Source organism: Artemia sp. Qi Xiang Cuo, chromosome 10 (genome assembly GCF_049724085.1).
Source record: "Artemia sp. Qi Xiang Cuo chromosome 10, ASM4972408v1, whole genome shotgun sequence".
Classification (NCBI taxonomy): domain Eukaryota; kingdom Metazoa; phylum Arthropoda; class Branchiopoda; order Anostraca; family Artemiidae; genus Artemia; species Artemia sp. Qi Xiang Cuo.
In genome coordinates, this window is record NC_142803.1 from 36,908,699 (window position 1) to 36,932,569 (window position 23,871).

At 36.9% G+C, this 23,871-nt stretch overlaps 1 protein-coding gene across 1 annotated transcript in view; it reads right to left on the reverse strand.

Moving 5' to 3' along the window:
• Window positions 1–23,871, reverse strand: part of mRpL47 (mitochondrial ribosomal protein L47) — a 64,646-nt gene that overhangs the window by 18,542 nt on the left and 22,233 nt on the right. The window contains exons 2-3 of the mRNA XM_089096220.1: window positions 11,106–11,270; window positions 6,563–6,777 (exon numbers count right to left, since the gene is read on the reverse strand). Coding sequence (XP_088952346.1) covers window positions 6,563–6,777; window positions 11,106–11,270 — 380 coding nt within the window. The remainder of the gene's footprint in view (window positions 1–6,562; window positions 6,778–11,105; window positions 11,271–23,871) is intronic.

The window sequence follows — 23,871 nt, forward strand, 5'->3', positions numbered from 1 at the left end:
TTAATCTATATTAATGATTTGAATGCGCGTCTTAAAAGGATATTTAGTCATGTGGGACCTGCAGCTAGAAGGTCAAAGATGATATTGCCTAGCTTCGCTGATGACACACAGTATTCTGTGGCAGCTGTGACTGAGGCAGATTTATTTCTGCTATAAAATACAGGAATGAGTTGTATTGAAAGATGGATGCGTGTAAATAAATTATGTTTGAATCATAGTAAAAGTAAATTTATTCTATATGGAAGAAGTACTAATTATTATCCTTGGACTAGAAAGTGGATTCAACTAGAAAGTGGATATCTCCAGAGACATAGTTATGTCCAATATATTGGTGTCCACGTTGACGAGTGTCTTATGTTTAGACCTCATATTGAATCACTGTGCATAAAAATCGCCACGAATGTTGGAATGCTGCGGAAACCGAAGAATTTTTTCCCTCCTAAAATTTTAAGAATGCTGTATTTCTCGCTGGTTCATCCGTATTTGTTATATTGTGTAAGTGTTTGGTCAGCGACATTTATTACTTATCTACTGCCACTGAGGGTTCTATAAAATAAAGCTGTTCGTGTTTTATCTGGAATGCGAGGTTCTGACTCGGTTCGAAGGCAATACGATGGTATTAAGATTCTCCCACTGTTCGGCCTAGTTAAGTTTTACACGGCATTATTCATGTTTAAAAGTTTTAATAACCTGCTACCTGCATGTTTCTCGATTGCATTTACTGAAGCTCAAGACAGGTATGAGACAAGAAATGCCCATTCAATACCTACCCCGTACCCTGTAACAACAAGGTCTAAATTTTCTATCCGTTTTTTTGGGCGCAGCTACATGGAACAAACTTCCTGAGGAGATGAAAAACAAGACAGATCCGGTTGAATTTCAAAAGTCGTTTAGAGTTAGTTGTTTTTCTCAATATGTAAGATTTCAGTGGTTGTGTGTGGAGAATGATTGTTTAAATGTTGTTGTTGAGCTTATTGTTTGGGTTTAGAAAAGGTGAGTGATTTATTTCCTTTATTTTTTTTTTTTTTTCTCCTCTCTTTTTGTGAATGTTGTGAGTTGTGTTGGGTTGTTTGCGTGGATGATTCTCAAGTTCCCATTTTTTTGTTGGAGGGGTGGGAGAGCGAGGCGAGAGAAGACATTTATTTGTTTTTGGGTTGGACCCTTTTTGGGTTATATTAGGGTCTGAGGAAATAAAAGATAATAAAAGAAAATATTATATATATATTTTTTTTAAAGTGTTTTTCTTTTTTTTCGGGTTTTTGTCCGGCATGCAGTAATGCATTGGATTGTGTTTTTTAAATGAGATGTTTGTTTATTTATTTATTGTAACCCGTTTATAAATTAAAAAAAAAAAAAGTTATGCCCTGGGGGCATATAAGGTTTTTATAGAACGCGATGTCCCAGAAACTTTAAAAGGGATCATTCGATTAGAAATTGAAATGGCTAGTGCCCTTTTTTATAGTCAAAAGTAATTAGAAGGCAACTCACACCCCTTCCACGCCCACAATTCCCCAAACATATCCAATCAAAATTTTGAGATAGACATTTTGTTCCACGCAGTTTAAAGTTCAGAAAATTATACGTTTGAGCAGGACACTCCAACCAAAGTCTTCAGGGCAAGGGTTATAAATTATGCCCTGGGGGCATATAAATTTTTATTGAAATCTTTGTCGTAGAAACTTGACAAAGGACGGATTCGATTGGAAATTCAAAGGTCTACTGCCCTTTTTAATAGTCGAAAGTGATTTGAGGGCAATTAGACCCCCCCCCACGCCCATCCGTCCCCCAAACACATCCAATCAAAATTTTGAGACAGCCATTTTGTTCAGCGTAGCTGATTTCCAGATAGAAAATATGTTTTTAAGGAGGACACTCCCCCACAACCCTCGGGGCAAAGGTTTTAAGTTATGCCCTGAGGGCATATAAGAACGATATTAGCACAATGTATCATTTATTATTTTTTTCCTTTAGAGCAGGGCACTTCGTATCGAAGAAGTTGTCGTAGGAAATTCGAAAAGGGCTCATTCGATTGGAAATTGGAGCGGTTTGTGCCCTTTTTAATAATTCAAAATAATTAGAAGGCAACTAACACCCCTTCCACGCCAACCATTTCCCCAAACACATCCCATCAGAATTTTGAGATAGCCATTTTGTTCAGCGGAGTTGATTTCCAGATACAAATAACGTTTTTGAGGAGGACACTCCTCCAAAGCCTTCTGGGCAAGGGTTGTAAGTTATGCCCTGGGGGCATATAAGGTTTTTATAGAACGCGTTGTCGTAGAAACTTAAAAAAAGGCTCATTCGATTCAAAATTCAAAGGGCTAGTGCTATTTATCTTCGTCGAAAGTGACTGAAGGAAAACTTGCCCCCCCCCCACGCCCATACTTTCTCCAAATCCCTCCAATTCCCAATTTGAGATAGCCATTTTGTTCAGCGCAGTTGATTTCCAGATAGAAAATATGTTTTTGAGGAGGACACTCCCCCAAAACCCTCGGGGCACGGGTTTTAAGCTATACCCTAAGGGCATATAAGAACGATGTTGGCACAATGTGTTATTTTTTTTCCTTTAGACCAGGGCACTTCGTATCGAAGATGTTGTCGTAGAAACTTCGAAAAGGGCTCATTCAATTGGAAATTGGATTGGCTTGTGCCCTTTTTAATAGTCGAAAGTGATTGGAAGGCAACTAACACCCCTTCCAGCCCCACCATTTCCCGAAACACATCCAATCAAAATTTCGGGATAGCCGTTTTGTTCAGCGTAGTTGATTTCCAGATAGAAATTATGCTTTTGAGGAGGACACTCCCCCACAGCCTTCAGGGCAAGGGTAGTAAGTTATGCATATAAGGTTTTTATAGAAGGTGTTGTCGTAGAAACTTCAAAAAAGGCTCATTCGATTGAAAGTTCAAAACACATCCAATCAAAATTTTGAGATAGCCATTTTATTCAACGTAGTTTTAAGTTATGTAAATTAGGATTTTGAAGATGAAAACCCCCTCACAGCCCTCAGGGCAAGGGTTGTAAGTTATGCCCTGGGGGCATATAAGGTTTTTATAGAACGCGATGTCGTAGAAACTTCAAAAAGGGCTCATTCGATTAGAAATTGAAATGGCTAGTGCCATATTTAATAGTCGAAAGTAATTGGAAGGCAACTCACACCCCTTCCACGCCCACCATTTCCCCAAACACATCCAATCAAAATTTTGTGATAGCCATTTTGTTCCATGCAGTTTAAAGATCAGGAAATTATACCTTTGAGCAGGACACTCCCCCCAAAGTCTTCAGGGCAAGAGTTATAAGTTATGCCCTGGGGGCATACAAATTTTTACTGAAATCTTTGTAGTAGAAACGTGAAAAAGGGCTCATTCGATTGGAAATTCAACGGTCTAGTGCCCTTTTTAATAGTCGAAAGTGATTTGAGGGCAACTAACCCCCCTCTCTCGCTCAACATTTCTCCACACACATCCAACTCATATTGGGGGATTATCATTTTTTTCACCGGTGGTGGTTTACAGATATAAATTGTATTTTTGAGGAGAACACTCCCCCACAGCCCTCAGGGCAAGGGATATAAGTTATGCCCTGGGGGCATATAAGGTTTTTATAGAACGCCTTGTCGTAGAAACATTAAAGACGGCTCATTCGATTGGAAATTGAAATGGCTAGTGCCCTTTTTAATAGTCGAAAGTGATTCAAGGGCAACTAACCCCCCTCTCACGCCCACCATTTCCCCAAACACATCCAATCAAAATTTTTAGATATCTATTTTGTTCAACGTAGTCGAATGTTCTGGAAATTAGGTCTTTTAGGATGATAACCCCATCAGAGCCTCAGTGCAAGGGTTGTAAGTTGTTCCCTGGGGGCATATAAGGTTTATATAGAAAGTTGTTGCAGAGATTTCAAAAAGGGCTCATTTGATTGGAAATTGAAATTGCCCTTTTTAATAGTCGAAAGTGAGTGGAGAGTAATTAACCTCCCTCTAACGCCCACCATTTCCCCAAACACATTCAATCACAGTTTAGAGATAGCCATTTTGTTCATCGTAGTTAAAAGTTCTTGAAATTATGTATTTAAGGATGACAAACCCCCAGACTCCCCAGGGCAAAGGTTGTAAGTTATGCCCTGGGGGCATAAAAAGTTTTTTATAGATGAAGTTGTCGTAAAAACTTCAAAAGGGGCTCATACAATTGAAAATTGAGAAGGCTAGTGCCCTTTTTAATAGTTGAAAGTGGTTGGAAAGTAACTACCCCCCCTCTCACGCCCACCATTCCCCCAAACACATCCAATCAAAATTTTCAGATAGCCATTTTTTTCAACGTTGCAGAAAGTTCTGGAAATTAGATCTTTGAGGATGACACCCCCCCCCAGCTCTCAGGCAAAGGGTTGTAAGTTATGGCATGGGGGTATATAAGGTTTTTAGTGAAAGCGTTGTCGTACAAACTTCAAAAGGGCTCATTTGATTGGAAATTGAAAGTGCTAGTGCCATTTTTAGTAGTTGAAAATGATCGAAGAGTGACTACGCCCCTCTCACGCCAACCATTTTCCCAGACACATCCAATAAAAATTTTGAGATAACTACTTTGTTTAACGTAGTTGAAAGTTCTAGCAATTAGGTCTTAGAGGATGACAACTACCCTCACAGCCCTTAGGATAACGATTGTAATTTATGCCCTGCGGGCATATAAGGTGTTGAAAAAAAAGCGTTTTCGTAGAAACTCAAAAAAGGCTCATTCGATTGGAAATCGAAAGGCCTTGTGCCCTTTTTAACAGTCGAAATTTATTGGAAGGCGTGACATTTTTATAGTAAAGATCGATGTGGGCATAATGTATTATTTTTTGTTGTTGTTGATGTTGTTTAGACCAGGACACTTTGTATCGAAGGCGTTGTCGTAGGAACTTCGAAAAGGGCTCATTCGATTGAAAATAGAAAGGGCTGATGCTCTTTTTAATAGTCGAAACTAATCCCCCTACCACGCCCACCCTCCCATTTGCCTTTATGTTTAAAAACTAAATTTTGCCGTGAGATTAAATCAAAATGCACTGTTTTAATATAATGCTAATTCCCAATAAGGCATCTCAGCAGTATCCCAAGAACGACTGACGGTATTATGTTCAAACTTTCGGGGCTACTTCTACTCTTAAAATTTAACCGAATCAAAATAGCGTAAGTGTATCCAAGCTGTCAACGAAAGTAAACAGATTTTTTTGCGAATGGTGTCAAGTTTTCCATTTCAGGGCAACTAGAGGAGGTATGAAACTAAATTAAACACTACTTTTTGTGTCTAGATTTTTAAAAGGGTGTATGTTGTTAAAAATTGCTAAAAAATTTTCTCCAGCATACAAATAGCAGGCCAGACAGTAAATTCTTAAAAAAATGAAAAGATTTAAAGTATTATTTTCTTTTTCCCTGAAAAGACTATGTCAATATAAAACGAACAGAAATGAGTTAAAGAAAATTTTCACAAAATAAGTTTTTCAAAGCAAAGAAAAGAACTCCATTAAACCAAAAATGAGCAAAAATAAAATCAAATAATCTACCAAGCGTGAAACTACCACAAATCAGCATCATAAATAAATGAAACCCAAAACGAACAGAAATCACAATAAATGACCGAATCAAACTCAAAAAGAGCAGAAATTAACATAAGTTGGGCTCAAAACCCCTATGCCTTCCCAAGGCCAGAACATAATTTGCACTTTACTGAAAAAAATACAAATGAATGTGCCTTGTCAATTGAGTATATATGTGCTCATGTATGGTAGTCAAAATGTTAGTACTATTTATTTACTAAAGCTATAAAAGTAAGAAAAATTATATTTTTTCAGCAAAGTGAATATCATATTATGTCGTTGTATAGCCAGGTGGGTTTTGCCCCCTATTTATGTTAATTTCTGCTAGTTTTAAGTTTGACTTGGTTATTTATTGCAAATTCTGCTCGTTTTGGGTTTCATTTATTTATTGATGCTGATTTGTGGTAGTTTCACGCTTGGTAGATTATTTGATTTTATTTTTGCTCATTTTTTTGTTCTATGGAGTTCTTTACTTTTCTTTGAAAAACGTATTTTGTGAAAAAATTTTTTTAATTAATTACAGACAAAACGCCAAATGAATCACCCAACTAAAAACCCCGTTTTCCTATACATTGTTAAAAATACTTTTCTCAGAGTTTGATTGGTTGTACTGCTCTCCAGTTCATCTGTAGCCTAAAACACTGAATGAAAACGTAGCTTAAAGGGCAGACAGGCGTGACGTTTTTAACCTGTTATTTTAGCCGAATTTAAAATATTTTAGGAGATTAATTGCAACTCATTGATCGCAAAAAAATAAGCAGTAAGTCTAATTCCTCCTTAAAAAGTCACGTAGAAATTCTTTGCTTATTTTGACTTTGGAGTTAGATTGCAAAGTGCTAGTTATTTTTTCGATTGGGCAAATAAAACTCTGCTTTATATTTCCTATTACTTAAGTTACAGTTTTTAACACTATCTACGTCTTGTATAACCCTGCTACTAAGGATATGGGTTGACCCAAGTGTGACGTATTAACCAAACAAAATCATTACTTACCGAGCTCATTGAGTATTTGTTCCCCTTCTTGTTCTCCAGACTTCCCAGTTTCCAGTAGCCAATATGCTCTGTTTCTTTCACGGACAACTTTCTCAAGATTTTCCATCGATTCTTCAACTTTGTCCATCCTTTCAGGATTAGGGAAATATTTAGCTTCTTCTTTATGGGCATGCTCCATTGTCAATAACATGTTTCTTTCTTTCAGTAAAATATACCTATAATCAACAATTTCATAAGAACAAGCTGTTTCACGTAATAGAAGCAACTACATATTAAGCTGTGTCCATAGAAGACGGATACAAATATGAGATCTCCATTTCTGATTTGTCGAGCAGAAAAAAACGCTTGTCACTTTTTGCATGAAAAGTATAATTGGGTAGAGTGAAAACACTCGGCCAGAAATTGCTGCATTCTGAATCTCTAAGATGGCAGCCTTTTTCTTATAGTTGCTGCCTGACAGGGAGCAGTCCTTCCCTGCTAATGAATGAAAAAAATTTATCTCAAATAGATAAAAAGCGAATGATAATTAGAAAAAACAGACAAAAACTTCAAATAAAAAAAATTGGCAATCTGTCAAATACACTTCCCAAATGTAACTTAAGAATGATCATGACACCTATTTGAGTATTTCAACTGAAAAGCTGAATGAAAGTCAAAATATAAAGCTAGAAAAATGTCGAGTAACTAACCAAGGGAAAGAATTGTAGCCTTTTCTAAAGTTTGTAACATTGAACCAGATCCAATGTTATATGTATTTAACAATGTGTTGAATGATAGAAAAAACGTCCTCTTATATTAAAACATTAAGACTGTAGAGCTGCAAAAAAACAAACAAAAAAAAACATGCCAACATTTCTTACAGAGAACTTAAGCCTGAAATCTACTCCTTTCAAATATACAGAAAAACAACGAGCCAAACAACACTTTCAATTTGAACCATCTAATTAGTTTACAATAGAGTGCAAATGGAACTAAATGGATATAAGTGTCATTTGCTTAATAGAGTAATGACACTAATAGAGTATACATAGCTTTTTGGGGACATGAAGGCGGGACATGGTTGTCAGAAGTGACAACCTCACTTCTGGTAATTGCTATTGATTTTAGTTTTAGCATTTTAAGCTTAATCGCTTCATTCAAGTAAATTCTAATCAATCTTAGTTTGAAATTAAATAAAAAAACAAGTTTTTTTTCAACTGAAAGCAAGGTATTACTATATAAAGTAAGGTATTTCGTATTTGAAAGGGGCTGTCCCCTCCTCAACGCCTCGCCCTTTATGCTTAAGTTTGACTCTGTATCACAACTTTATTTTTTTAAACCGAAAAAAGCTTTAGCGCAAAGAGCGAGGCGTGGAGGAGGGGACAGCCCCTTTCAAATACGGAAAAATTTCTGTTCGTTTTAAGTTTTAATGTCGCTCCTTACTTTCAGTTAAAAAAAACTTGTTTTTTTATTTAATTTCTGAACGTTTTTGAATTAATGCAGGTTTTGAATTTGGCTCATCGTATATGAATAATAAAAACGAAATTTGCACATTAATTTACGTTTTTTTGGTTAAATGGCTTTCTAGAAAGTTGTTTAATTTTATTTACGAACTTTTTTTTTGGTAATAAATATACGTAGCTTACGAATTAGCTTACGTAACAAACTTCTGTATTCTTATATTTTTATTACGTATGTTAGGGGATTCGTCCCCTAGTCAATATATCTGTCTTTATGCTAAAATTTAGATTTTGTTCCAATTCTTTAAGAATGACCCCTTAATCACAAAGGCCGCTAATTAGAATAAATAGCTCTTATGAAATGACTAAAAAAAACTTTAGCGTAAAGAGCGAGGTATTGACTAGGAGGCGAACCCAATCATACACGTAGTCTAATGATTTCTTTTCTTTTTATGCTTTGGTGTTGCTTCTTACTTTCAGTTGAAAAACTTGTATTTTTTAAATTTCATTTCTGATCGTTTGCTTAAATAATGCTTGGAAATTTGGTGCCCTCTTCATAATAATATTCCTTCCCCCATGAAAATTTCCTCCATGGAAAGATTCTTCCACGTAACTCCCAATTCCTCCCCCCCCCCACTACCAGAACCCCCCAGAAAACGTCTGTATACTTCCCAATAACCAATACTATATGTTTACATTGGGCGAAGTTCATAACTTGCAGCCCTTCCCACGGAGACTGTGGGGGATTAAATCATCCTCAAAGACATAGTTACTATATTTTCGACCATGCTAAACAAAATCGATATCTCAAAATTTTGATCGGGTGACTTTGGGGGAAAAATGAGCCTGGGTGGGGGCCTAGTTGCCCTCCATTTTTTTTGGTCACTTAAAAAGGGCACTAGAACTTTTAATTTCCGTTCAAATGAGCCTTCCTGCAATATTATAGGACCACTCGGTCGATAAGATCACCCCTGGGGGAAAGAAACAAAAAAACAAATAAACACTCATCCATGATCTTTCTTCTGGCAAAAATTACAAAATTCCACATTTTTGCAGATAGGAGCTTGAAACCTCGACAGTAAGGTTCTCTGATACGCTAAATTTGATGGTGTGATTTTCATTAAGGTTCTATGACTTTTAGGGGGTTTCCCCCTTTTTCCGAAAATAAGGCAAATCTCTCAGGCACGTTACTTTTAATGAGTAAGACTAAACTTGATGAAACTCATATATTTGAAATCAGCATAAAAATCTGATTCTTTTGATATATCTATTGGTATATAAATTCCGTTTTTTAGAGTTTCGGTTACTATTAAGCCGGGTCGCTCCTTACTTACAGTTCGTTACCACGAACTATTTGTTCATTTATTGGCTAATTTCTGGTTGTTTTTAGTTTTAAATTTACTCTTTATTTCACATCAAAAATTATTTTTGTTAAATATTAAAATATTTTAAAGGAATATATTCAAAATAAAGAACCCAACAATAAAACATGCTGCACATTAGACTAATAAGACTAAATTAATTGTTATAAATACATATAGAAAGAAAAATAAAATAAATAAATAATATATAGAAGCTTAGAAAGTTTGTTAAAACAGGGAGGAGATGCAGATTGGAGGATGCATAGGCATAAGGCCCCACTTTGGGCTGTTTTATCATATAAATTACATATTTGTAGACACTATTTGACTCTTTTTTTTCCATTCTGATTAAAATACGTTCTTGAAGATTTGATCCAAGACACTGAGTTGTTGGGGGAGGAGAGGACGCATGGGGCATTAACGCATTGTTACATTCCTAAAGAAAGTTTCACTCACCCATTCATGCAATTTCTGATTTTTTTTTAGTTTTAAATTTGCTCTTTACTTTTCATGAATCAACTTAGTTTTTTTTTTGTTAACGATTTAAATTTTTGACAGGAAGAGATTTAAAAGAAAGGAATCCTTTATGAAAACTTATTACACATTAGACAAAAAAAAATTACTTGTAAAAATGTATACAGAAAGAAAAGTAGGAAAAAATCCTAGAAATTCTGCATTTTTGTGTTCTGATAATTATAAAAAGTGGAGGGAAGTTGTGAGAAGCATGGGTATAAGGGCCTAGCTTTTGGTCCTTTAATCATGGAAATTGAAAATTTGTGCATACATCTGATTTCAGCAAGTTTTCAACTTGATTTCAAGCCTGGGCTATTTGCATAATATTAGAACCTTACCTCTAAGACAACGCTTATTTTGTTGCTCTTCTCCCAATGCATATAGTTTGAGTCTTTCGCCCATTCTGATCAAAATGGCTCCCTTGAAATTTTGATCCAAACAATGGTTTATGTGTGTGCATGTTGGGGGGGGGACTTCACTGAAGTTTCTATAGTCATTCCTTCTAAATGATGAGTCTAAGGGGGGGGATAATATGAACAAACATTGCTCTTTCCGAAGTTTAGTCTGACATATAGACCATGATTAAGTCTGTCCTAAGAAGTACTCCATCACTTTTTTCTAACTATACATACTTGCTATGACTCATCCCAGCTATGATTTTTCCCTTATCTGTGTGGACGTTACTGTGAATGTCCAAAATCTGATTCATGTCAACATTCATCAGTGAATGTCCGAAGTTTTTTTTTCTCTACTTGGATTCAATTAGCTTTGTGAATCAGCTTTTTCAGTCTTATGCAAGCTTTGATGGTAAAAGTTAATGTTGGGCTAAGCTAAATTAGGTTATAAATCTCACAAATGGGTTAAAAACCTAACCTAACCTGTCACCATCAAACCTTGCACAAACTGAAAAAAGTTGACTGGCAACGCTGACTAAATCCAAGGAGAAAAAAGGTAAAACTACCAGCGAGGTTCTTCAGATCAATTTTAGTGTGAAATGGGGGGGGGGTCATCTCTATAGTCAGAAATGGTTATATACATAAATGTAAAAAAAACATTCACTATTTAGTTTTGTATAGATACATTTATAATGAATGTGGTACATCAAAACTGTTTCAAATATGTATCTTTTTAAACTTTCCCGTATAAAGTCCTTTAGACCAACTATAGAGATGAGCTACCTTACCTCCCATTATGTAGGTATGGCTACACAAGCATTTAAATCAGGCTTACCATAATTTGTGAAGATCAACATTGCTCTTAAGTCGTAACTCATCAACTTTCCAAGATCTTCCTACTTTTACTTCTTGGACCCCAAAATTTTTCGAATCATCAAAGAATTCTAAGAATCCAAAGAGGCAGCTAGAAGTGGACAGAAAATTCTTACATTGAGGGTCCCTAAAAGAAAATAACACATTTTATACCTTCAGTTGATAATTTCGGAGACCACACTGCCTTTCCATGACGATAAATAAAAGTTCAAATAGGGATAAAATCCTTTTAATAGACAGTGTTTTTTATAACAGTGATAGAAATTCACAAAAATACCAGATATTTCGGTCACATATACAGTGACCGTCATCAGTGGTAAAACTAAAATAAAACAATTTAAAACAAAAGTTTATATACTAAATCAAATAACACTACATATTGTTTGAATCTCTAATTCTTTTCAAAGCAAAGGCGGAAGCTATTCTCTTTCACCTTCTTGGATTCGGTTCATTAGAGTTCAATGATACAACATTTGGACAAAGGTCAACTACATTGGGTGAATTGAACTTTGCTCTGTCAGATTTTAATAAATTATCATAGATAGAGTCCAGCCCATATTCACCTGTATCGCGATTCAAAGCAATATTCTTGAATAAGATTTTTGGAACATCTTAATTGTTTGGGAGGGGATTTAAAGTTTACCGTTGAATTGGAAAAGAATGGGAAACTTCCTTTTCTTGATGTTCTTCTTTTGAAAAATCAAAATAGTCTGGATTTTAAAATTTACAGAAAACCGACAAATAACAATAGATTTTTGTCTTATAGTTCCGGTCACGCTGACCAAGTAAAAATTGGTTTGATCATTTCTATAACTGATCTGATCTTTAATATTTGCTCTCCAAAATTTGTTGAGGAGGAGTTGTCTTTTCTAAGGAAAATACTAATAAGCAACATGTATCCAGAATGGTTAATTAACCAGACTTTTTCAAAAAGACGAAAAAGGTTTCTGGAGATTTCTAAGGAAGTCTTTGAGACAACTTGAGAGAAGGAGGTTTCTAGATCCTTACCATAGGTACCCGGGCTAAGTGAAAAACTTAAAAGAATTTTACAAAGCAATGGTCTAAGGGTAGCTTTAAAGAGTAATAATACTTTGGGTAGCTTTCTAAATTCTGGGAAGGATCTAACTTCGTTGGGGCAACAAAGTAGGGTTTATCAGATCCCATGTACTTGCGGAAGCTCATAGGTGGGACGAACTAACCAGAGTTTAGAAATTAGATTATTACAACATAAAGATTCTATTTCTTCGGCTTTAAAGAAAGATTCTAAGTCTGAAGATTTTACTTCAGCCCTTTCAGAACATATTTTTAATTTTCCAGACCATTTTATTTTGTTCGAGAATGTCTCTTTGATTTCTAGGGATCGGGGTTTAAAAAGAAAAATTTTCGTGAAACTCTTGAAATAAAGAAAATCTTATTCAAGAATATTGCTTTGAATCGGGATACAGGTGAATATGGGCTGGACTCTATCTATGATAATTTATTAAAATCTGACAGAGTAAAGTTCAATTCACCCAATGTAGTTGACCTTTGTCCAAATGTTATATCATTGAACGCTAATGAACCGAATCCAAGAAGGTCAAAGAGAATAGCTTCCGCCTTTGCTTTGAAAAGAATTAGAGATTCAAACAATATGTAGTGTTATTTGATTTAGTATATAAACTTTTGTTTTCAATTGTTTTATTTTAGTTTTACCACTGATGACGGTCACTGTATATGTGACCGAAATATCTGGTATTTTTGTGAATTTCTATCACTGTTATAAAAAACACTGTCTATTAAAAGGATTTTATCCCTATTTGAACTTTTATTTATACCTTCAGTTATATTTGAAATAGCTAAAATAAATCTACAGCAGATCTTCATGAATAAATACAAGCTGGGTTATTGATCCAAAATAATAGTCAATGGGTAGCAGCATCAACACACACATAATAAAAAAGCACCTCTACAAAACAGGAAAAAAACAATTTAACTTTTTTAAATCATAGAGAGTTCGCAAAAATTGTAACTTCATGGATCTAAACCTTCTAATTCCTTAGGGGGAGGGGGCGGGCGGGGGAAGGGTCCAATATCATTAGTATAGCAAACAAATAACTATTTAAAAACTATAGAGAAATAACAATATTTATGGCATTTCATGGGTCTAAGACCTGAAATTCCTTAAATTATCTGTTGACATTTAAACAGTAAAAGCTCAGAATTTTAGGCTTTGCTACAAATGTTAGCAACAGTATTTTTTTTTGTTATGTTTATTAGCTTTGCAGAAGAAAATTAGAGGAAATTCATCTTCCTTCCCTCCAAAGATTAGCTAGGGCTACTCCAAAGTCACATTCCAAGATTGCTGCTGAAAGTGTACAGTACCAAAAAGCTTACTAAATGTCATTAAACATAAACTGGTAAAATAAGGAAGACAAAAAATCATAAAAAATATCACAAGTCTTATACCCTTCTTAACAGTTTCCCTAAAATTAAGCACTTATCCTAAATAACATTCTTAAATTTTTTGTTATTTCTTCTAAAAACCACAGTATGAAACTTACATAGAGATTTATTTTCAATTCATGGTAAGATTTGACAGTCTTAACCAATCTTTATCCATGATCTATTTGAACATTTGTTGTTATTAATTAAAAATTTTTTTTCCAAAAACTAAGTTTTTCAAAGAAAAGCAAAGAACTCCATTAAACGAAAAATGAGCAAAAAATAAAATCAAATAATATACCAGGCTTGAAACTACCACAAATCAGCATCGATAAATAAATGAAACCCAAAACGAACAGAAATTACAATAAATAACAGAGTCAAACTCAAAACGAGCAGAAATTAACATGAGTAGGGCTCAGAACTCCTATGCCTTCCCAAGGCCAGAACAAAATTTGCACTTTACTGAAAAAATATAAACGTTTTTACTTTCATAACTTTAATAAATAAAATAATATTAACATTTCGATTGCTAAATATCAGAATATGTATATTAAACTGACAATTCACATTCATTTGTATTTTTTTAAGTAAAGTGCAAATTATGTTCTGGCCATGGGAAGGCATAGGGGTTTTGAGCTCTACGCATGTTAATTTCTGCTCGTTTTGAGTTTCACTCGGTTATTTATTGTAGTTTCTGTTCGTTTTGGTTTTCATTTATTTATCGATGCTGATTTGAGGTACTTTCATGCTTGGTGGATTATTTGATTTGATTTTCGCTCATTCTTTATTTAATGGAGTTCTTTACTATTCTTTGTGAAACTTATTGTGTGGAAAAAGTTTTTGTTAATTAATTTCTTATCGTTTTATAATGACGTAGTCTTTTCAGGGAAAAAGAAAATAATACTTTAAATATTTTCTTTTTTTTTAAGAAAAAAAGAAAAGATTTTTCTTGTAGTTTGGCCTGCTATTTGAATATTGGAGAAAAATTTTCAGCACTTTTTAACAACATACACCCGTTTAAAAATCCGGACACAAATAGCAGTGTTTAATTTAGTTTCATACTCTGTTTCAACTACTCTAGTTGAGCTGAAATAGAAAACTTGATACCATTCGCAAAAAAATCTGTTTACTTTCTTTGATAGCTTGGATACACTTACGCTATTTTGATTTAGTTAAATTTTAAGAGCAGAAGTAGCCCCGAAAGTTTCAACATAATACCCTCAGTCGTTCTTGGGATACTGCTGAGATGCCTTATTGGGAATTAACATTAAAACTGTGCATTTTGATTAATCTTAAGGCAACATTTAGTTTTTAAAAATAATGGGCAAATGGGAGCGTGGGCGTGGGAGGGGGACTAGTTGCCACGCAATCACTTTCGACTATTAAATAGGGCATTAGTCCTTTCTATTTTCAATCGAAAGAGCCCTTTTCGAAGTTCCTACGATAACTCCTTCGATACTAAGTGCCCTGGTAAAAAAAAAACAAAAAAAAAAACAATACATTGTACCAAGATCAATCTTTACTACAAAAATGTCAAGCCTTCCAATCACTTTCGACAATTAAAAAGGGTATTAGCCCTTTCAATTTCTAATCGAATGAGCCCTTTTTGAGTTTCTACGACAACGTGTTCTATAAAAACCTTATATGGCCCAAGGGCATAGATTACAGCCCATGCCCCGGGGACTGTGAGGGGGTTGTCTTCCTCAAAGACCTAATTTCAAGAACATTAAACCAAGTTAAACATAATGGACCTCTAAAAATTTTGAATGGATGTGTTTAGGGAAATGGTGGGTGTGAGAGGGGCGTTAGTTGCCCTTCAACATTTTCGACTATTATAAAGGGCACTTGCCCTTTCCATTACCAATCAAGGTTTCTACGACAAAACTTTCTGTAAAAGCCTTATATGCCCCCCGGGGCATAACTTACAACCTTTGCTCTGAGGGTTGCGGGGGGGGGTCATAAACCTCAAAGACTTGATTTCCAACACTTTCAACTACGTAGAACAAAATGAATATCTCAAAATTATGATTGGAAGTGTTTGGGGAGATGGTGCGTGAGAGGGGGGTTAGTTGTTCTTCAATCACTTTCGACTATTAAAAAGGGCTTTGTTGGGGAAAAGGTGGGCGTGAGAGGGGGGTTAGTTGTCCTCCAATCACATTTAACTATTAAAAAGGGCACTAGCTGTTTGAATTTCCAATCGAATGCACCCGTTTTCAAGTTTCTACGACAAAGCTTTCAAAAAAAAACCCTTAGATGCCACAAGGGCATAACTTGTAACCCTTGCCCTGAGGACTCTGAGGGAGAGGGGTTGTCATCCTCAAAGACCTAATTTCAAGAGCTGACAACTACGTTGAACAAAATGGCTATCTCAAAAGTTTGATTGGATGCGTTTGGATAAATGGCGGGCGTGAGAGGGGGGTTAGCTGCCCTCCAATCACTTTTAACTATTAAAAAGGGCACTAGCCCTTTGAATTCCCAATCAAATGAGCCCTTTTTCAAGTTTCTATGACAAAGCTGTCAATAAAAACCTTATATGTCCCCAGGGCATAACTTATAACCCTTGCCCTGAAGACTGTGGGGGGAATGTCCGGCTCAAAGGTATAATTTCGAGAACTTACAACTACTTTGAACAAAATGGCTATCTCAAAATTTTGATTGGATGGGATTGGGAAAATGGTAGGCGTGGAATGGGTGTTAGTTGCCTTCCAATCACTTTCGACAATTAAAAAGGGCACTATCCATCTCAATTTCCAATCGAATGAGCTCTTTTTGAAGTTTCTACGACAACGTTTTCTATAAGAACCTTATATACCCCCAGGGCATAACTTACGCCCCTTGCCCTTAGGAATATGGGGGGGGGGTTGTCATCCTCAAAGACCTAATTTCCAGAACTTTCAACTACGTTGAACAGAATGGCTATCTCAAAATTTTGATTGGATCTGTTTGGGGAAAAGGTGGGCGTGAGAGGGGGATTTGTTGACCTCCAATCACTTTCAACTATTAAAAAGGGCATTAGCCCTTCGTTTTTCCAATCGAATGAGCCTTTTTTGAAGTTTCTACGACAATACTTTCTGTAAAAACCTTATATACCCCCAGGGAATAACTTACAACCCTTGCCCCCCTTGCCCTGAGGGCTGTGGGGGAGTGTCCTCCTCAAAAACATAACTTCTATCTGGAAATCAACTGCGCTGAACAAAATGGCTCTTTCAAAATTTTGATTGGATGTATTTCGAGAAATGGTGGAATTGGAAGCGGTGTTAGTTGCCTTTCCGATCCTTTTAAATTATTAAAAAGGGCACAGGTCACTCCAATTTCCAATTGAATGAGCCGTTTTCGAAGTTTCTGCGACAACTTCTTATACACAAAGTGCCCTGGTCTAAAGGAAAAAAACGAAATAATACATTGTGCCAACATCGTTCTAATATGCACCCAGGGCATAACTTAAAACCCTTGCCCTGAGGGCTGTGGGGGAGTATCCTCCTCAAAAACATAATTTCTATCTGGAAATCAACTACGCTGAACAAAATGGCCAGAATATCTTGTAAATAAAAATTGGATTTGAGGAAGACTAATATCTATTTTCTTATAGGTGCGACGTCGGTGACTAGTGGTAATTGTAATAGCAGTGGTAGCATACAAATATTAAACCTTATAATAAAAACCTTATATGCCCCCAGGGCATAACCTACAACCCTTGCCCTGAGGGCTGTGGGGGAGTGTCCTCCTCAAAAACATAACTTCTATCTGGAAATCAACTGCGCTGAACAAAATGGCTATCTCAAACTTTTGATTGGATGTGTTTCGAGAAATGGTGGGCGTGGAAGGGGTGTTAGTTGCCTTTCCGATCATTTTAAATTATTAAAAAGGGCACAGGCCACTCCAATTTCCAATTGAATGAGCCGTTTTCGAAGTTTCTGGGACAACTTCTTCGACACAAAGTGCCCTGATCTAAAGGAAAAAAACAAAACAATACATTGTGAGTAGAGGAGGGGGTACCAGCACAAACGGGGCTCCTTATATGGACATAGAATACTGACGGGGCACCAAATATGGTCATAGCCTCCCTAGGGGGAACACGTGGTTAATGGGGTCAATGACCTTTTTTTCCAAGGTCGATTTATTTGATATTTCTATGCGTAATAGCTCCGGGGCGAAGGTTGCACATGCGCATTGAATTCTAACGGGAAACAATTTTATTGATCTAGGACTCGAGGGGGAAGTGAATTACCGAGAACTTGATTGCGTAATCAAAGTGTGTCAACAACAACAACAACGACCATGACATTCGCTGAGAGCGTGCACTTACAACAACATCGAACGTGGAACACCTGTGCTGTCGACCTCAATTCACCTATCGTGAATCAATAATTCCCCTTAGAAACAACAAATTAATTCCCATTTCTTGACAGATCAATCAATCAATGACATCATCTGTCAGACTTTAAAAATTTTCGCCCTAGAAACATTTCTCCAGGAATAGATCCAAGTCAATAATGTCTTTGCCTCGGGAACAACTCTTTTGGTCGAACTCCAAAGGATATTAATAGCCAAAGGCCATGGAAACAATTAGGCAAGAAACATCTTAGCGATGACTTGTTTTAGCGCGCGAAAAGGTTTCTTATTAATTTGAAATGCGTTAGCGCAGGGATGCCAATAACAAAGGAACACGCTGAATTTACGTTTAGGGATTATTTGGGCGAAACCGTTTTAGACAGGCTATGGAACTATTTCGGCGAAACAGTTAGAGACATTTTGAAAGAAGATTTTAGGAAAGGTTTTAGAAGAGAATTTAATGGTGAAACTCTGTGGTCGTTATAATACACAAGTTTCATTTGAACAGTGTTGTGAGGTCCTCTAACCCAACCCCAAAGGGTTCCAATCCTCCTACCCCAACTGCCCCAAAGGCCCTCCCCTGGTCCTCAAAGGTCCCCCGGGCTCCCAAAGGACCAACGGGGTCCCAAATGCCCCCCACCGGTCCCCAAATGTCCCCCAGGCACCCAAAGGCCCTCCCTGTGCCCCAAAGGCCCACCCCGCCCCCCAATGGCCATCCCCGGGCTCCCCAAAGGCCCATCGAGCTCCCAAAGGGCCACCGGCGCCCCAAAGGCCCACCCAGACCCCCAAATGCCATCCCCGGGCCCCCCAAAGGCCCCGCGCGGTCCCCCAGGCCCCACGGGGTCCCAAAGGCCCGCCCCCGGGCCCCAAATGGCCCCCAGGCACCCAAAGGCCCTCCCTGTGCCCCCAAAGGCCCTCCTCCGGTCCCCAAAGGCCCATCGAGCTCCCAAAGGACCTCCACCGGTCCCCCAAAGGCCCTCCCTGTGCCCCAAAGGCCCTTCCTGTGCCCCAAAGGCCCTCTCCCCGGGCCCCCCAAAGGCCCATCGAGCTCCCAAAAGACCAACGGGGTCCCACAGGCCCGCCACCGGTCCCAAAAAGGCCACCCGGCACCCACAGGCCCACCCTGGGCCCCCCCACGGTCCCCCCGGGCCCCCAAAGGCCCACCGGCCCACAAGGGACCCACAGACCCTCAAAGGCTCTCCCCGAGCCCCCCATCTTTCGTTGATGTGTGTTGTCTGAAACCTATGATTTGGGATGTGTAGTTTGCTACTTCAGGCTTTTCTGAGCTAAGGTTTCCTAGTATTTCCTAGGTGAATGTTGTCTGAAACCAATAGTTTGGGATGAGTAGTTTGATATTTCATGCTTTTATGAGCTAGGTTTATTAGGCTTTCGTTGATGTGTGTTGTGTGAAACTTATGATTTGGGATATGTAGTTTGCTATTTTTGACTTTTCTGAGTTGGATTTCTTAGTCTTTCATAGGTGTGTGGTGTCTGAAACCTATGATTTGGGGTGTGTAGTTTGCTATTTTCGACTTTTCTGAGCTGGATTTCTTAGCCTTTCATAGGCATGCGTTGTCAGAAAATTATGATTTGGGATGTATAGTTTGCTATTTCAGGCTTTTCTGAGCTAAGGTTTTCTAGTATTTCATAGGTGAATGTTGTCTGAAACCAATAGTTTGGGGTGAGTAGTTTGCTATTTTTGACTTTTCTGAGCTAGGTTTCTTAGTCTTTCGTTGGTGTGTGTAGACTGAAACCGATGATTTGGGATATGTAGTTTGCTATTTTTGACTTTTCTGAGCTGGATTTCTTAGTCTTTCATAGGTGTGTGTTGTCTGAAACCTATGATTTGGAATGGGTGGATTGCTACTTTTGACTTTTCTGAGCTGGATTTCTTAGCCTTTCATAGGCGTTTGTTGTCTGAAACCTATAGTTTGGGATGACTAGTTTGCTATTTTTGACTTTTCTGAGCTAGGTTTCTTAGCCGTTCATAGGTGAGTGTTGTCTGAAACCTATGATTCTGGATATGTAATTTGCTATTTCCGACTTTTCATAACCGGATTTCTTAGTCTTTCGTAGGTGTGTGGTGTCTGAAACCTATGATTTGGGTTGTGTGGGTTGCTATTTTTTGACTTTTCTGAGCTGGATTTCTTTGCCTTTCGTAGGTGTGTGTTGACTGAAACCTATGATTTGGGATGGTTAATTTGATATTTTCGACTTTTCTGAGCTAGATTTCTTAGCCTATCATATGTGTGTCCTTTCAGAAAATTATGATTTGGGAGGTGTAGTTTGCTTTTTGGACTTTTCAGAGCTAGGATTCTTAGTCACTCATAGGTGTTTGTTGTCTGAAACTTCGAGTTTGGGATGAGTAGTTGGCTATTTCAGACTTTTCTGAGCTAAGGTTTCTTAGTATTTCGTAGGTGAATGCTGTCTGAAAGTTATGATTTGGGATATAGTATTTCATAGGTGAATGCTGTCTGAAACTTATGATATGGGATATGTAAATTACTATTTCGGGCTTTTCTGAGTTGGATTTCTTAGTCTTTCATAGGTGTGTGATGTCTGAAACCTATGATTTGGTATGTGTAGTTTGCTATTTTCGACTTTTCTGAGCTAGGTTTCTTAGCCTTTCATAGGTCTGTGTTGTCAGAAAATTATGATTTGGGATGTGTTGTTTGCTATTTCAGGCTTTTCTGTGCTAAGGTTTTCTAGTATTTCGTAGGTGAATGTTATCTGAAACCAATAGTTTGGGATGAGTAATTTGCTATTTTTGACTTTTCTGAGCTAGGTTTCTTAGACTTTCGTTGGTGTATGTTGACTGAAACCTATGATTTGGGATATGTAATTTGCTATTTTTGTCTTTTTTGAGATTGATTTATTAGCCTTTCATAGGTGTGTGTTGACTGAAACCTTTGATTGGGATGAGTGGTTTGCTATTTTGTCTTTTCTGAGCTAGATTTCTTAGCCATTCATAGGTGTGTGTTGTCTGAAACTTATGATTTGGGATGTGTAGTTTGCTATTTGAACTTTTCAGAGCTATGATTCTTAGTCCGTCATAGGCGTTTGTTGTCTGAAACTTCTAGTTTGGGATGAGTAGTTTCGCTTTTTCAGGCTTTTATGAGCTAAGGTTTCTTAGTCTTTCATAGGTGAATGATGTCTGAAACCTATGATTTGGGATATGTAAATTACTATTTTGGGCTTTTCTGAGTGGGATTTCTTAGTCTTTCATAGGTGTGTGTTGTCTGAAACCTATGATTTGGGATGGGTGGATTGATACTTTTGACTTTTCTGAGATGAATTTCTTAGCCTGTCATAGGTGTTTGTTGTCTGAAACATATAGTTTTGGATGACTAGTTTGCTATTTTTGAATTTTCTGAGCTAGGTTTCTTAGTTGTTCATAGGTAAGTATTGTCTGAAACCTATGAGTTGGGATATGTAAATTACTATTTCGGGCTTTTCTAAGCTCGATTTCTTAGTCTTTCGTAGGTGTGTGTTGTCTGAAACCTATGATTTGTGATGGTTGGATTGCTACCTTTGACTTTTCAGAGCTGGATTTCTTAGCCTTTCATAGGTGTTTGTTGTCTGAAACCTATAGTTTGGGATGACTAGTTTGCTATTTTTGACTTTTTTGAGCTAGATTTCTTAACCTTTCATAGGTATGTCCTTTCAGAAAATTATGATTTGGGATATGTAAATTACTATTTCGGGCTTTTCTGAGTTGGATTTCTTAGTCTTTCATAGGTATGTGTTGTCTGAAACCAATGATTTGGGATGTTTGGGTTGCTATTTTTTTACTTTTCCGAGCTGGATTTCTTAGCTGTTCATAGGTGAGTGCTGTCTTAAACTTATGATTTGGGATGGTTAATTTGCTATTTCCGGCTTTTATTAGCTAGGTTTCATAGCCTTTCATAGGTGTATGTTATCAGAAAATTACGATTTGGGATGTGTAGTTTGCTTTTTGAACTTTTCAGAGCTAGGATTCTTAGTCCATCATAGGTGTTTGTTGTCTGAAACCAATAGTTTGGGATGACTAGTTTGATATTTCAGACTTTTCTGAGCTAGATTTCTTAGCTGCTCATAGGAGTGTGTTGTCTGAAACTTATGATTTGGGATATGTAAATTACGTTTTCGGGCTTTTCTGAGTTGGACACTTCTAAATTTTTCCACACACGACTGAAACCTATGATTCTGGATATGTAATTTGCTATTTCCGACTTTTCATAACCGGATTTCTTAGTCTTTCGTAGGTGTGTGGTGTCTGAAACCTATGATTTGGGATGTGTGGGTTGCTATTTTTTGACTTTTCTGAGCTGGATTTCTTAGCCATTCGTAGGTGTGTGTTGACTGAAACCTATGATTTGGGATGGTTAATTTGCTATTTTTGACTTTTCTGAGCTAGATTTCTTAGCCTATCATATGTGTGTCCTTTCAGAAAATTATGATTTGGGAGGTGTAGTTTGCTTTTTGGACTTTTCAGAGCTAGGATTCTTAGTCACTCATAGGTGTTTGTTGTCTGAAACTTCGAGTTTGGGATGAGTAGTTGGCTATTTCAGACTTTTCTGAGCTAAGGTTTCTTAGTATTTCGTAGGTGAATGCTTTCTGAAACTTATGATTTGGGATATGGTATTTCGTAGGTGAATGCTGTCTGAAACTTATGACATGGGATATGTAAATTACTATTTCGGGCTTTTCTGAGATGGATTTCTTAGTCTTTCATAGGTGTGTGTTGTCTGAAACCTATGATTTGGGATGTGTAGTTTGCTACTTTTGACTTTTCTGAGCTGAATTTCTTAGCCTTTCATAGGTATGTGTTGTCAGAAAATTATGATTTGGGATGTGTAGTTTGCGATTTCAGGCTTTTCTGAGCTAAAGTTTACTATTATTTCGTAGGTGAATGTTGTCTGAAAGCAGTATTTTAGGATGAGTAGTTTGCAATTTTTGACCTTTCTGAGCTAGGTTTCTGACTCTTTCGTTGGTGTGTGTTGACTGAAAACCATGATTTGGGATTTATAGTTTGCTATTTTTTAATTTTCTGAGCTGGTTTTATTAAACTTTCATAGGTGTGTGTTGACTGAAACCTATGATTGTGATGAGTTGTTTGCTATTTTGTCTTTTATGAGCTAGATTTCTTAGCCATTCATAGGTGTGTGTTGTCTGAAACATATGATTTGGGATGTGTAGTTTGCTATTTGAACTTTTCAGAGCTATGATTCCTAGTCCGTCATACGCGTTTGTTGTCTGAAACTTCTAGTTTGGGATGAGTAGTTTCGATATTTCATGCTTTTCTGAGCTAAGGTTTATTAGTATTTCATAGGTGAATGATGTCTGAAAACTATGATTTGGGATATGTAAATTAATGTTTCGGACTTTTCTGAGTGGGATTTCTTAGTCTTTCATAGGTGTGTGTTGTCTGAAACCTATTATTTGTGATGGGTGGATTGCTACTTTTGACTTTTCTGAGCTGAATTTCTTAGACTTTCATAGGTGTTTGTTGTCTGAAAAATATAGTTTGGGATGACTAGTTTGCTATTTTTGACTTTTCTGAGCTAAGTTTCTTAGCCGTTCATAGGTGAGTGTTGTCTGAAACCTATGATTTGGGATATGTAAATTACTATTTAGGGCTTTTCTAAGATAGATTTCTTAGTCTTTCTTAGGTGTGTGTTGTCTGAAACCTATAATTTGTGATGGATGGATTGCTACTTTTGACTTTTCTGAGCTGGATTTCTTAGCCTTTCATAGGTGTTTGTTGTCTGAAACATATAGTTTGGGATGACTAGTTTGCTATTTTTGACTTTTCTGAGCTAGATTTCTTAGCCTTTCATAGGTGTGTCCTTTCAGATAATTATGATTTGGGATATGTAAATTACTTTTTCGGGCTTTTCTGAGTTGGATTTCTTAGTCTTTCATTGGTTTGTGTTGTCTGAAACCTATGATTTTGGATGTGTGGGTTGCTATTTTTTTACCTTTCAGAGCTT